The sequence below is a fragment of the Scylla paramamosain genome, chromosome 13 (assembly GCF_035594125.1).
Source record: "Scylla paramamosain isolate STU-SP2022 chromosome 13, ASM3559412v1, whole genome shotgun sequence".
Classification (NCBI taxonomy): Eukaryota; Metazoa; Arthropoda; class Malacostraca; order Decapoda; family Portunidae; genus Scylla; species Scylla paramamosain.
The window spans coordinates 2,815,001-2,830,000 of NC_087163.1; the positions used below are offsets into that span (position 1 = coordinate 2,815,001).

Below are 15,000 nucleotides of genomic sequence, written 5' to 3' on the forward strand. Positions count from 1 at the left end.
CTCTCTCTGTAGATTTTTTCTTCAAGATTGTGTGTCCAATATATTTCAGAATGAATATAACTCATCCCTCACTTATTAAATTTGTACCTCAGTGTAATTCTTATTTATTCGTCCATTTATCAGGGTTTGCTATCAATTTCTGAGATTTTATTTTCAGTACTCCTTAAGATTCGTCTATTTTTTTCTCCCTTTTATCAATTAACGTCGTAATTCATCAGTCATCATTTTATTCTACTTTTTTTTTCATTTTATCTTCTCCCATCATGATATCAATTTTTGCATCTCTAATTGATACCTTGATTCATCAGTCACTACTTTATTTTTCCTTTTCTTCATCTTTTCCCATCTCGCGATTTTATTTTTCTTCCGTTATCTCGCACTTTTTTTTTCTTTTTTCTTTTTTTTTCCCTGGCGTGGCAAGGGAGACGGTGTGAGTGTCGCGGTGTCTGGGTAGCGGCTGAGCGCTTGTAATATATTGCGTATGAATCAAGCGGTGTCGGCGGTGCTGCCTTCAGGTGGGACGGGGGGAGGGCTGGAGGGAGAGGGAGGAGGGCGGCACCGTTACGAGGCTGACGGAGGGACGGGGAACACACTAACGGAGGAATATGATGAAGTAGACAGATAATAAAAAGAAAGTAAAGAAAAAGCGTGTATTTATCATTCAGTTAGTCATCATTAAAATCAACGTTTTTTTTTTTTTTTTAGTTTTATTTATATTTTTTTAAACAAGAATGAGGGAAGCGAAGAGGAAGGTGGGGAGAAACGAAAGCAAAAAATAATATTCAAGAAGATAACGTAAACTACTTATTCTCATTAATAAAAACTAACCTTCCTTTTAAAAGCTCCCTAATGACTCAGCACTAACAACCTGATTGCTGAGTCTGTTCCATTCATGAGTCCATTGAATGAAGAAGTAGCCGAACAAGAACGTCAGTCAACCTTATAAAATTTTCCAGTTTATTTATATTCTCAAGTACGCGACCGAGGGGAGACGAATGAGACAGGAGAGAGAGAGAAAGTAAGTTAAGGTAATCGCGATGAATCATAATTAACAGGTACAAAAGTCAAAGGTAATTAGCGCAGTGACCTGATCCTGCTTCCTCTTCAATTCTTAAGTCGCAGGAATGTAAAAGACTAAAAGTTTATTGACAAAGTATAACCAAATATATAAAAAAAAAAAGAATGATACGGTTTTCGAATAAGGAGAGATGCAGAGGAAGGAGAGGAGAGAAGGAGGAGGAAAACAGGAAACCAAGGAGAGATGAATCGAAGGAAAGAGGAGGGAAGGAGACAAGAAGAATGTGACAGCGTGAAGAAGAGTATTGAAAAAGGGAACGAAGGGATGAAAGGAGGAAAGTGATAAAGAAAGAGAGAGAGAAAGAGGAGGAGAGAAGAAAGAAGAGATAGGAGGAAGAGAGGGGAGTGAGGAGTGAGGACTGGAGAGAGAGAGAGAGAGAGAGAGAGAGAGAGAGAGAGAGAGAGAGGGAGAGGGAGAGGGTGGGGGGAGATTCACGTCAGTTTCAGTATTAGCACCGCATCGCTTCCGTTCATCTCGTGCGCTGCTTAACCAAGGAAAGATGAAACGCAAGCTTGTTGTCTGTGCCTCATTACTTGTGGCTTGGGACCCGCCGCGCCGCACACCTCGGGAAGCCAGCTGTTTTTATTATTATTGGTGGTTGTAGTAGTGGTAGTGGTAGTGGTGGTAGTTAGTAGCAGTAGTAGTAATAGTAGTAGTAGTAGTATCATCATCATCGTTATCCTCATCATTACCACTACTACTACTACTATTGTTATTTTTATTTATTTTTTTGTTTTGTTTTAGTGTTACTCTTGCATCACACTTTCTTTTATTTAAAGTTCTCTCGTTTCTTTCTTTTTTTCTTCTTTATTGACCTTTTCCTATCAGGTCTTAATTTTCTTCCACGCGTTTCTTGCCGTTTCTTTTAACCTTTCAAGCTTGCTATCGACTCTCTCTCTCTCTCTCTCTCTCTCTCTCTCTCTCTCTCTCTCTCTCTCTCTCTCTCTCTCTCTCTCTCGTGTTCTATTTCTAACTCTTTTTATCCCCTCTGACATTCTAGAGTTTTGAAATACATTTTTTTCGCTACTTATTTTTTCCCTCCTCTTGGTTTTAATACTTTAAATACCTGAGCTGTGTGTGTTTCGCCTTTGTGCTCCTTTTTTCCTGTCTGGCGTTGTCACCTCAGCTTCCTCCTCGTCTCTCCCCGCCTATCTTCCCTTCTTTATCCCTCGTCTGCTCATTATCATTTTTTTCTTTATTCCATGTAGTTTCGCAGTAGTAGTAGTAGTAGTTATTGTTGTTGTTGTTGTTGTTGCAGTCTTGTGGTATCTTTTCCTCCTATGTGTTCTTAAGTTTTGCCTATTTTTTTCTTCACCTTCCTCCTTTTTTTTTTCTTCTAATGCTCTCTTTCTTTCCTTTGCCTTCCTTTGCCCTTTCTCTCATTTTCTTTTCGTGTGATGTTCTCCACTTTCCTCATGCTTCTCTTCCCTTTTCGTTCTATACCCTCTTTCTTTGCTTTTGCCTTCCTACAAGTATCTCCTCTTCCTTGCTTTTCTCTCCTCTCTTTCCCTCTACCTATTTCTCTACATCTTTGCACATGTTCTTTATTTTCCTGCAGGTCTTGTACTTTCCTTACCTTCAGATTACGTTGCCTCTCTTCCACGTCTCATTTTCTTGCATTTGTGTGTGTTTGTGTTCTTGTCTCCCCCTCTCTCTCACTCTCCTCGGCACCTCTCTCTCTCTCACTGTCAGCACCGATACCCGAGACTAAACGCCCCGAGTACCCCGTTTTTTATAAGTATTCTGCTGTCGTGTGATACTCCGCTGCCTACAATAGCTTCTCAGTGGTCTGCCAAAACGATACGTCACTTCGCCCTGCCAAGGTTCACACCCTCACTAACACCTTCCACCACCACCGCCATCGCCACAACCACCATCACCATCACCGCTACCGTTGCCATCACCCCTGCGTCTGCCTGTGTGTGTTTTTGTGCGTTTTCTGTGTGTGTGTGTGTGTGTCTGTGTGTCTGTGTTTCTCTTCCCCCTCCCGTGTTTTCATTATTAAGAGTGTGTTGTTGGTTTGTGTGCCTGTGTTTGTGTTTGGATTGTTTGCTTGGTCTTGTTTGTTTGTTTTTTTGTGTGTGTGTTTTCTCGTGTACGTGGGTGGGTGGGTGGGTGGGTGAGGGGTTGGGGGGAGTTGGGTGTGTGTGTGTGTGTATGTGTGTGACTTGTGGATTTTCAGTTTGTTTTCTTATCTCCCCTTTTTTTTTCTTTCTCTCTCTGTGTTTCTCTATTTATTCGTAGCTATTTCTGTGTTCATATGCGGGTTTCCCTAGTAATTATTGAACGTAAAAACATCACCACACGCACACCACCTCACTCAGACCACCACCACATCACACACCAAACACCAAAGCACCGTCTATGCAAACACCACACAGGCACAACACCACTCGATAAACCACACCACCACAACACCCCCAACCACTCAATAAACCCACCGCATCTCACACCACCATCACCACCACCTCCACCACCACCACCAGCACCTGCCAGGCAACCACGAGATCCTCCCTGAGCCTCACCTTCAGCGTCATCAGAAGAGATTAAAGTGAAGTGCCTCGCCTCGTCAATTCCGCCTCTATTCACGCCTGACGCAAGAGCGATATTCATGTTTACATTATGAGGATCAGGAGGAGGCCGCTGAATGGGAGACGTCGCAATTTATGGGTAAATTTTAATAACGCCCCTAATCTCAAGACCCAACTGCGGGAGATAAAGGGAGAGAGAGAGCGAGAGAGAGAGATGGGGGGAGAGGGAGAGTAGGGATGATGGAGGGTGAGGGAGGATGCGATTTTAAGGGAGGGAGGAAAGGTAGATACACAAAGAGGGGTGTGAGGGAGGAAAGGGGGGTAATGTTGGAGGGAAAGGGAGATAAAACTGAAAGATTAAAAAGAGGTAAGGTAATGAAGATAAAACAGGTAATTAAGTTGCAATGGAAGACCTGACGAAGGAGAAAGAAGAAGGGAGGTAGAAAGAATTAAGGAGAAAAATAAAGAATAAGAAAAACAGGAAGCTAGGAAATAAACGAGGGAGACGAAAATTAATAAAAAAGTTAAAAAGAGTAAAGAAAGAAGGGAAGAGTGAATAATAATAATAATAATAATAATAATAATAATAATAATAATAATAATAATATGAAAGGAGACCAGAGGAAGGGAGGAATGAAAAGAGGGAGAGAAAATAAAGCAAGAGAATAAAAGAGGAGGGAGTGGTAGGAGAGAGAAATATACGATAAAGAAGAGAGTTAAAGAGAGAAAAGGAAGAAAGCAGGAACTGGAGAAGAAGAAAGAGAAGAGAAGAAAGCAAAAGAGGAATGTGAAAATGAGAAACGTGATGATAAAGATAAATAAAAGCCACAGTGAAAAGAAGAAGAAGAAGAAGAAGAAGAAGAAGAAGAAGAATCAAGACACAGATAGATGAAGATAGAGTTATTAAATGATAATGATGGAAAAAAATAAAGAGATAAATCATGTCAGAAGAAAATAATTGAATAGATGGAAAAGAAGAAGAATTTTACAGGACAGATTTTACACGCTAGTTACGTTAATAAATACAGCAACGGAGAGAGAGAGAGAGAGAGAGAGAGAGAGAGAGAGAGAGAGAGAGAGAGAGAGAGAGAGACGCAATTATATACACGCACACTTGCACGCGGCGGAGAGAAAAAGAAAATACACAAAAGATTAAAATGACAGAGAGAGAGAGAGAGAGAGAGAGAGAGAGAGAGAGAGAGAGAGAGAGAGAGAGAGAGAGAGAGAGAGTAAATGTTTAAAACGGAGATTATCACGATGACGAGGGGAAAAAGTTATTGAATGAGATGTAAAAGATAAAAATGAAAAAGAGGACTATGAAAAGAACTACCACCACTACCACTACCTTTAAAAACAACAACAACAACAACAACAAAAACGACTAAATATTTAACTAAGAACCTCCAATCACTTACCTTCCATTATGTGTGTGTGTATGTGTGTGTATGTGTGTGAGAGAGTGATATTTACCTATCTTCCATACCCTTTAACTGTCTGTCTATCTGCCTACCTGTTCGTCTTACGCAGTCATTTATAAGCAAGGCCAGTGTATAAACTTCAGGTGGCTAATTAATCCACGCTCAGGTGAAATCAGGTATGTGCGAAGGGAAAAAAACAACAGCTCATACGTGACGATCTCTAAAATTAATTGCCGTGAGATGCCTGTTAATTTTATCGCAGTGGGGGGAGAGATGGGGAGAAGGGAAGATGTTGGGGGGGAATGGAAGGAATGAGGAATTGGGGACGTGTACTGACTGGGGAAATGAGGAATGTGTCTCCAATACTTCATCACTAACATTCCACAGAAGTTACATGGTGTGTGTATGTGTGTATGTTTGTGTGTGAGTGTGCATGTGTGTATGTGTGCGTGTGTGCGTGATTACAGTGCTATTAGGTATGGCTAGTTGGTTCCTGTGATTGCTTTCAGTGTGAGAGTGACAGTAATAGCGGTGGAGATTGAGTGAGAGGGGATGAACGGTGGAGAGGCAGTGATGAGTGGTGTGAGAGTGACAGTGGGTGCAAGGAGATGAATTGGAGTGCTTGGGGAGAGAGAGAGGGGGGAGGGTGCGGTGCGGGTGTTGGGGTGAATGTATGCACCATGACTTGTGGGAACATGAGGTGGCGTGGCGGCAAGAACTTGTTATAAAGACACGGAGGGAGAAAGTGAAGGAAGTAAAGAAGGAAGCAAGGAAGGAAGGAAGGGAGAGAGAAATTAATGATGGAAGGGTAGAGTAAAGGTTTTAATACTAATGCTTGAAATTGAGGCACGTACGTAAACTGTAAAATTAGTTATATCCGTGCTTACATACACACACACACACACACACACACACAGAAGTAAGCGCTGACAGTTTCACCTCAAAAACTAGTCATGCAGAAACACACACACTCACACACACACACACACACACACACACACACACACACACACACACACACACACACACACACACACACACACACACACACACACACACACACACACACACAAACACCCATCACATCTTACCACACATCCCTCACCTCACCATCCCTTCCTCCACAACCAGTCCCTCACATACTCCCCACACTCAGCCTCGTCTCCCCGCCAGGCACCCGCTGTTCCCGTTGCTGGCGCTGCTGTTTGAGAAGTGCGAGCTGGCTACTCAGAGTGCAGATTCCGTGAGCAGCGATTCCTTCAACCTGGACATCCAAGCGTTTGTCCAGCATCAGGAGAGGGACCGCAAGCCCTTCCTTATGAACGACCCGGAGGTGGACGGCCTGGTAAGTACCCAGCCTCTCGCACACTTGTTAACTCTTCAGCTGGTGATGGCAATGCGGCCCATGCTCTGAAATGTATTGCTCTCTCACCACAGCTGTTTTTCCACGGCCACACAACCAGTTAGCCAGGTTCTCAAGAGCGTTTCTCCTTGTTTATAATGCATAGTGTTCTGAAACGCTTAGCTCTCTCACCACGACTATTCCAAGGCCACAGAGACAGTTACTCGGGTTTTCAAGAGTGTTTCTCCTGTTGGTAATGTAGATATCTTGCTAATCTGTCACTAACACCGTAAAATAATCTTTAAAAACGCGTGTAATTTCAACTTATTAGAGTCTTTTAAAGTAATCGGGGTGAGGAGCTGAAGTGTTTTAGAATACAGTCCTAAGGTTTAACGACCTGTAGGAGTCAAAGGGTTAAAACTACTAAACCTAACCTAATATTACCCGACAAACTCACTGAAAAAAAAATTAACCTAACCTATCAAAGCACATAATTTACTGAGCACGAGCATCGAGGGAAGTAACTGAAAGACAAACGAAAAGAGGAAAATACCGAGCGAAAGAAGGTAAAAATGACAAGTGCAGACCAGCGCATGCCAGGAACTAAATCCCAGTAGGACTAATGCTATTATTTTGTACAGGGAGATGAGACTGAGTGACTTAAGGGGATCATGAGCAGCAACACTGAAATCATAAGCCGCGGGAGTGGGGCAAAAAAGAAATAGAAAAAGGAAAGAATTGTAAATGGAGGAAACTACTACTACTACTACTACTACTACTACTACTACTACTACTACTACTACTACTACTACTACTACTACTACTACTACTACTACTACTACTACTACTACTACTACTACTACCACTACCACTACTACTACTACTACTACTACTACTACTACTAACATAGGAAGATGAAAGGCAATGGAAAGCGAAGGAAGAGAGAGAGAGAGAGAGAGAGAGAGAGAGAGAGAGAGAGAGAGAGAGGGTGAGGGGGGAACTGAGATGGGAAACTGAGAAATGTCATGGGAAGGGAAGAGAAGGGCGGAGGAAGAGATCGCAGAGTGAAGGGTGACAAAAGAGATGGGAAAACAAAGGAAAATAAAACAAAGGAAAAGGAGATTGAGAAGAAAGAGAAAGGAAAATAAGTTCTAGATGAGGGAAAGGAAAAGGAAGATGAAAAGGAAAGAGAGAGAGAGAGAGAGAGAGAGAGAGAGAGAGAGAGAGAGAGAGAGAGAGAGAGAGAGAGAGAGAGAGAGAGAGAGAGAGAGAGAAGGAAAGAAAAAGTCAGTAATATGATGAAAAATAAAAAAAAGATAAACAAGAGAGGGAGAAAGAGAGAGAGAGAGAGAGACTTGACCTTAACAAACAAAATATACAATAAAAGAAACATCATTAAATAAAATAAACGAAACAAAGCAAATGACAACAATGAAAAAAAGAAAAACTAGAGAAAATGCAAATATATAAACAAAAAAACAAAAAGAAAATGAAATACAAAAATCTTCAGAGGTGAGGAAGACTGGTTAGACTGGAGGAGGAGGAGGAGGAGGAGGAGGAGGAGGAGAAGATTTGGATTCATTTAGGTAAAGTGGAGGCGGCGTAAGGTTGTGGTGGAGATGTGTGGAGGTTTCTGGGGAATAGCGTAAAGTGAGAGGACGTGTTGAGTGGATGGGGTGGGGGGAAGGTGGAGGAGTCAGCGTGTGTGTGTATGTGTGTGTGTGTGTGTGTGTGTGTGTGTGTGTGTGTGTGTGGGAAAGATGGTAGAGGAGGAGATAAATATAAGTGATAATGCTACCCACTTTTCCTCTCTCTCTCTCTCTCTCTCTCTCTCTCTCTCTCTCTCTCTCTCTCTCTCTCTCTCTCTCTCTCTCTCTCTCTCTCTCTCTCTCTCTCTCTCTCTCTCTCTCTCTCTCTCACATTCCACAAAATACTTTCCACCTTAGAGTGCGTTGTTGACAAATCTTGATGTCTCCTCCTCCTCCTCCTCCTCCTCCTCCTCCTCCTCCTCCTCCTCCTCCTCCTCCTCCTCCTCCTCCTCCTCCTCCTCCTCCTCCTCCTCCTCCATTTCTATTCTTTTCCTCAGTATTTTCATTTTTGTACATTTATTATCATTGAGATCATCGTGTTTTTTTTTCTTTTTTTATTCTGCTTGAGGGAAAATAATGTTATGTTTTCGTCATTCAATCCACTCACCTTTCCCTCCAGTGCTGTTCCTTCTCCACAGCATGACTCTTTTACACCTCCACCTCTTCCTCCTCCTCTTCCTCCTCCTCCTCTTCCTCTTCCTCTTCCTCTGCCACCTCTTCCACTTCCAACCACCTCACTCAGCAGTGCGACAACCCCTAACTTCCTCCTCCTCCTCCTCCTCCTCCTTCTTCTCCTCCTCCTCCTTCTTCTCCTCCTCTTCCTCCTCCTCCTCCTCCGTCTCTTCTTCCTCCTCCTCCATCTCTTCCTCTTCCTTCTCCACCTCGCCGCCCTATCCGGGAAAACACGTATCTCTCCAGCCACAAGTAAACATTTTCAGAGTGGAGCAATAACTTGTAGGCTCCCGCTCCTCCTCCTCCTCCTCCTCCTCCTCCTCCTCCTCCTCCTCCTCCTCCTCCTCCTCCTCCTCCTTCTCCTCTTCCTTCTCATCTTCCATCTCCTCTGAGCTGTACCGCGTCCTTTCCCTTGCTTGCTGCTTCTCTTCTTCCTCCCACTAATCCTCCTCCTCCTCCTCCTCCTCCTCCTCCTCCTCCTCCTCCTCCTCCTCCTCCTCCTCCTCCTTGAAAACTCGCACTCCACCACCCCTTCAAGTACTGGGGCTGATCGGAACGTCGGAGAGCATAATGAAGCAAGGATAGAGGGAGCCGGGCCGGGACACATCGGAGCTGGACGGGGCGAGGCTGGGCTGGGGTGGGGAAGGAGACTAGGGACGCGAGAGACGTGAGGGGTTGCAGGAACAGGGGAGGTGATTGCTGGAAAGGGCTGGAAAGGGGCTGAAATGGGAGGGTGATGGGGGAAAGTATATGCAGTCTGGTGTGATGCTTTTTGTTTACTTATGAGGGTGGTAATGAAGTGGAGGAGGTGGAGGTGGAAGTGGAGGAGGAGGAAGATGAAGGAAAAGGAGGAATTATGAAGCAAAATATGTTTCCTGTCAACACAGCAAAGGATTCTCGCTTCTTTCTGTACACTGGTATCAGAGAGAGAGAGAGAGAGAGAGAGAGAGAGAGAGAGAGAGAGAGAGAGAGAGAGAGAGAGAGACATTCATACAAACATACACACCTACATATAACAAACAGAAGCAAGAAATTTAGCTCTCTCTCCTTTTACACTCACCTTTATTTATCAGAGAGAGAGAGAGAGAGAGAGAGAGAGAGAGAGAGAGAGAGAGAGAGAGAGAGAGAGGGAACACATTTAGCCCTCCCTCGCATCGCCTGAGTCGGTGGTGACGCCAGGAACAGCAAACTGGCAACACCATTTCTCGTAAACATGCTGGGAACATCAATTCTGGCGCGCATTGCAGTCAGCTGATCAGTGAGACAGGGGGAGGAAGAGGGGAGGAGGAGGAGGAGGAGTAGGAGGAGGAGGAGAGAGAGATTGCAAAAGGGACGATTGGTCGGGGTGTAGAAAATTAGTTATATGTACGTACAGAGAGAGAGAGAGAGAGAGAGAGAGAGAGAGAGAGAGAGAGAGAGAGAGAGAGAGAGAGAGAGAGAGAGAGAGAGAGATTATATTTACATTATCTCCTAACTCTTCCTTCTATATATATTGCATGGAGGCGAGAGAAAAGCGCACAGAGAGAGAGAGAGAGAGAGAGAGAGAGAGAGAGAGAGAGAGAGAGAGAGAGAGAGAGAGAGAGAGAGAGAGAGAGAGAGAGAGAGAGAGATTATAGTTACGTGCATAGTGATGTAGTACAGAGCACATTCATTGCACGAGAAGAGAAGAATGATCTGCAATAAAGAAAGGAGGAGAAGGAGGAGGAGGAGGAAGAAGAAGAAGGAAAGGAAGGGGATGCTGAGGACTGATTCTAAAGGGTTAAAGAAGGTTAGGGAGAAGTTGAGAAGGGAAGAGAGGGACTTAGGGAGGAAGAAGAGACTGAAGGGGTGAGTGGTGAAGGGCACGGTAGAGGGAGAAGAGGAAAGGGAGGAGGAAAAGAGGAAAGGGATGAACGGTAAAGGATAGGAGAAAAGTGAAGAGAGGACAAAGAGGAGATAGAGGGAAGGGGAAAAGATTGCATGGTAAAGAATAAAGAGGAAAAGAAAACGAGAAATAATATCAAGGTAGAGTACATGGGGGAGGAGTGAATTACAAGTTATAAATAGAAGAAGAAGAAGAAGAAGAAGAAGAAGAAGAAGAAGAAGAAGAAGAAAGATACATAGCATTTTGGCGAGTGTAATAATATTAGTACAAGCTCAAATGAAGATTATAAGTATGTGCATGGATTCTTTTTTTTTTTCCTCTTTTTCTTTTTTTTCTTTTTTTTTCCTTTTAGGGCACGAGAAATACCAAATGAGTGATTAAACGTGTGTGTGTGTGTGTGTGTGTGTCAGGGGGGTGTCTGTCTGTCTGTCTGTCTGTCTGTCTGTCTGTCTGTCTGTCTGTCTGTCTGTGTGCCTGTCTGCCTGCCTTTAATCTACAAATTCTTATGACTTCCTTGTTTTAATATCGTTAAGGAGAAAATACACGCTTTTGAGAAATTAACAGAAAATCACTTATTATTTTTCATCTACATTATTTTTACCATCGGAGGAGAAGCTGAAGGAAAAGGACGGGAATAAAGAACAAGTGGTGCCAGACAAAATGAATATGGAGGCTGAGGAAAATGAGGGGAGGTAAGAAAACAAAAACACAGCCACGAATGTAACTCAAGGGAAAAAATGTAATGACATATAATCAGGGGCGCAAATTATTTAACGTCCATGAGGGCATCTGCATGTACGAGTGTGTGTGTGTATGTGTGTGTGTGTGTGTGTGTGTGTGTGTGTGTGTGTGTGTGTGTGTGTGTGTGTGTGTGTGTGTGTGTGTGTGTGTGCCTTATATAGTGAGGAACAATACAGAATTAACATACAGTTATAGGAGAAAAAAAAGGTGTTTCTTAATAACTTCAGAATACTTGTGGCCTTACTAGTGGAAATTGGATTTTTTGTGTATTTATTATTATTTTATTTTTTATTATCTTTTTTTTTTTTAATGTAAAAGTGAAGAGCGTAAGTGAAGAAAACCAGGATGTAAGATTAATGAAAGCGGACACTGGTTGATCTTTGCGTTTTGTTGATCATTAGTGAGTTAGAATAATAAGAAATAAAAAGAAAAAAAAGCGAGGGTGGAGAGGAATAGAGTAGAGCCACGACCCGCTGCTGCAGTCAACACAAAATCAACAAGCCATCGGTAAAAGTATAAAGAAAAAACTAGAAACTTCAAGAAAGAAAATGATCTGGGCCTTCACTAAATCAGGTAAGGAAACATATATAACACAGCCTCGTTAAAGGTAAAGGAGTGAAATCATTGAGATAAAAAAAACAAGCAGCAATAATGAAGAAAGTCTCTATCTGATCTCTGCACTAACAGCAATCGTAAATAAAAGAAAAGACACATGAACTTAGATACCAGAAGAATAAAATATATATAACATAGCATCGTTAAAGGTTAAACTATAAAATCAAACAGATAAAAAGACAAACAGTAATAACGAACAAACCCTTTATCTGATCTTCACTAAGAGAAATCGAAAAAAAAAAAAGTAAAAAAAAAAACTCACTTAAACACTAATGAAAAAATAAATAAAAATAAAGATAATTAAAAACAACAACTTCTGAACACTAATACGGTAAAGACTAAAGCGTCCCCACCATCAGTAAACTCCCAGCACAGGTAAACGTGGGCAGGTAAGACGCTTAATTATCTCCTGCCGCCTTGCCTCACCTTCCCCCGGCCACCACAGGTCCCCGCTCGCCCGCCCCGCCGCGCCAGGCTTGATAGCCCCTCTCAGGCACGCCGCAATGTATTCCCGCGTGTCAGAGAGAGGGAGAGAGAGAGAGAGAGAGAGAGAGAGAGAGAGAGAGAGAGAGAGAGGGGGGTTAGACAGATAAAGATGAAAAGATGGACAGACATAGATACATAGATATATAGATAAATAGATAGACAAACAGACATATAAATAGATAGATAGATAGATAGATAGATAAACAGATCGACAGACAAGCAGACAGAGGCGGAGGATTATACATAGACAAACAGATAAATATATAGATGCAAAGGTAGATATAGATAGATAACGGACAGGTAGGCAAGAGAGAGAGAGAGAGAGAGAGAGAGAGAGAGAGAGAGAGGTGTGGGGGTATACGCCAAGCAAAAAGCACGAAAAATCTTCAGCCACAAACAATAAAAGCTGAAGATAAAATTTAGAAAACATTCGACACGTCTCTTAACCGCGGCCCCTTTTGATAATGTTTTCAAACACTAACAAATTTATCACCAGCGGGGCCTGATCACCACCTGCACGGGGAGACCAGCCGAGGATAACAGGTATTTCCTTGCACCTGCCAAACAAACATGTAGACAGGTTTTTTCCGTCCCCAAATTTAACCAAACACTCGTACACACACACACACACACACACACACACACACACACACACACACACACACACACACACACACACACACACACACACACACACACACACACACACACACACATATCTTCGACGAAAATGTTTTTATATTTCTTCATTTGGGAGGGAAAAAAATAGTGATACGTTTTAATCATTATTCTTAACCTGAGAGAAAATATTCTTTTTTTTTTTTTTTTTTTTTCTTAGTGTATCTTGAAGTAGAATCGTTTGGCTTGGTTTGATTATTTTCTTTGTCCTTAAGGAAGAGAAAAAGTGGTTAATTTTTATCATCATTCTTCATCTATACGAATGAAAAATCTGTGTACTTGTGAGTTTTAGTAAATTTTGATGTTGAAAAGAAAATTGTACTGTTTAAAAATTGTCCGTAAAAGAATTGTACTTTATAATGACAGCTCTGAATGGATAAATTGTACGTTTCTATAATTCTTCATGTAAAAATGCCTTTAAAAATTCTTCGTGCAGTTTTGATCATTCTCATATTAAAAAACGTTTTATTATTCATGTTTAAGAAATACGTTTTAATGATTATTCATATTACAAAATGTACGTTTTAATAATTACTCGTCTTAAAAAAAATGTGCGCTTTGATAATTCTTGTAAAACCAAATTTATATATTCATAATTTTCCATATAAAAAAAGTGGCACGTTTTCATAATTCTTCATCTGGAAGGAAGGGACATTTTAATAATTCTTCGTCTATGAAAGAAAAAAAAAGTTTCCATCATTCTTCATGTAAGAGATGAGAGAACAACTTTCAAATTTGCGTCCATAAGAAAAAATCATACGTTTAAATAATTCTTCATACAAAAATACAAAAAAAAATACATAAACGTTTAGATCATTCATCCTTTAAATAAAAAAAAATGTACGTTTATTAATTCTTTACCTAACACAATACACGTTTAAAGAATGATACGTTTTCATAATTCTCCATTTAAAACCGTCCAGTGTCTCCGGGGGATCCACTCCGGTGCGTATTTTTCTTGATTTGTTTATTTGTTTTGCAATCAGGATTCAATGAAATGTTTATTAAGACTCGCAATATTTTTTTTTAAAGTTGCGCGGATCTTGACTTATTATCATTTTTCCGTTTGTGAAGAGGCTGAGTGTGTCTTGATGTTTTTGTGAGTCTGTGCGTGTGTGTGTGTGTGTGTGTGTGTGTGTGTGAGAGAGAGAGAGAGAGAGAGAGAGAGAGAGAGAGAGAGAGAGAGAGAGAGAGAGAGAGAGTATGGGTTGAGCTGGCCTTGACTTTTGTTTCAGAATGCGACAGAGAGAGAGAGAGAGAGAGAGAGAGAGAGAGAGAGAGAGAGAGAGAGAGAGAGAGAGAGAGAGAGAGAGAGAGAGAGAGAGAGAGAGAGAGTGTTCACAACATTGTTCTTAGATTTGTGTGTGTGTGTGTCTGTCTGTCTGTGTTGCGTCACGTCTATAAATGGCATTAAACCCAACAACACCCTGAGAGAGAGAGAGAGAGAGAGAGAGAGAGAGAGAGAGAGAGAGAGAGAGAGAGAGAGAGAGAGAGAGAGAGAGAGAATTCCTTTTCCAGAGACGAAGAAATATATACATTTTCTTTTACTCGCTTGAAATCCTCCTCCTCCTCCTCCTCCTCCTCCTCCTCCTCTTCCTCCTCCTCCTCCTACTCCTCCTCCTCCTCCTCCTCCTCCTCCTTTCCCCCTTATTCATCCCTCTTATTCTCTCCCACCATCTCTCATCATACCCTTCCTCTCCTTTCTTATTCTTTCTCTCCTTCTTTCTCTTCCTCTCTTCCTCTCTCTCTCTCTCTCTCTCTCTCTTTCTCTTTCTCTCTATTTAATGATCACTTGTTACTATTATTATTATTATTATTATTATTATTATTATTATTATTATTATTATTATTGTTGTTGTTATTATTATTATTATCGTTATCATTATTATTATCATCATTGTCGTATTTCTGTTTTTTTTTGTGTTTTGATTTATTCTTCATATTTTATTTTCTTTTTTTCTTTTTCTTTTTCTTTCCTTGTATAAT

The 15,000-nt window shown here is 41.5% G+C and overlaps 1 protein-coding gene across 1 annotated transcript in view; it reads left to right on the forward strand.

Annotated features, from left to right (window-relative positions):
• LOC135106647 (homeobox protein PKNOX1-like) overlaps window positions 1-15,000 on the forward strand; it is a 130,386-nt gene that overhangs the window by 6,374 nt on the left and 109,012 nt on the right. The window contains 1 exon segment of the mRNA XM_064015945.1: window positions 6,201-6,372. Within this exon segment, the coding sequence (XP_063872015.1) occupies window positions 6,201-6,372 (172 nt within the window).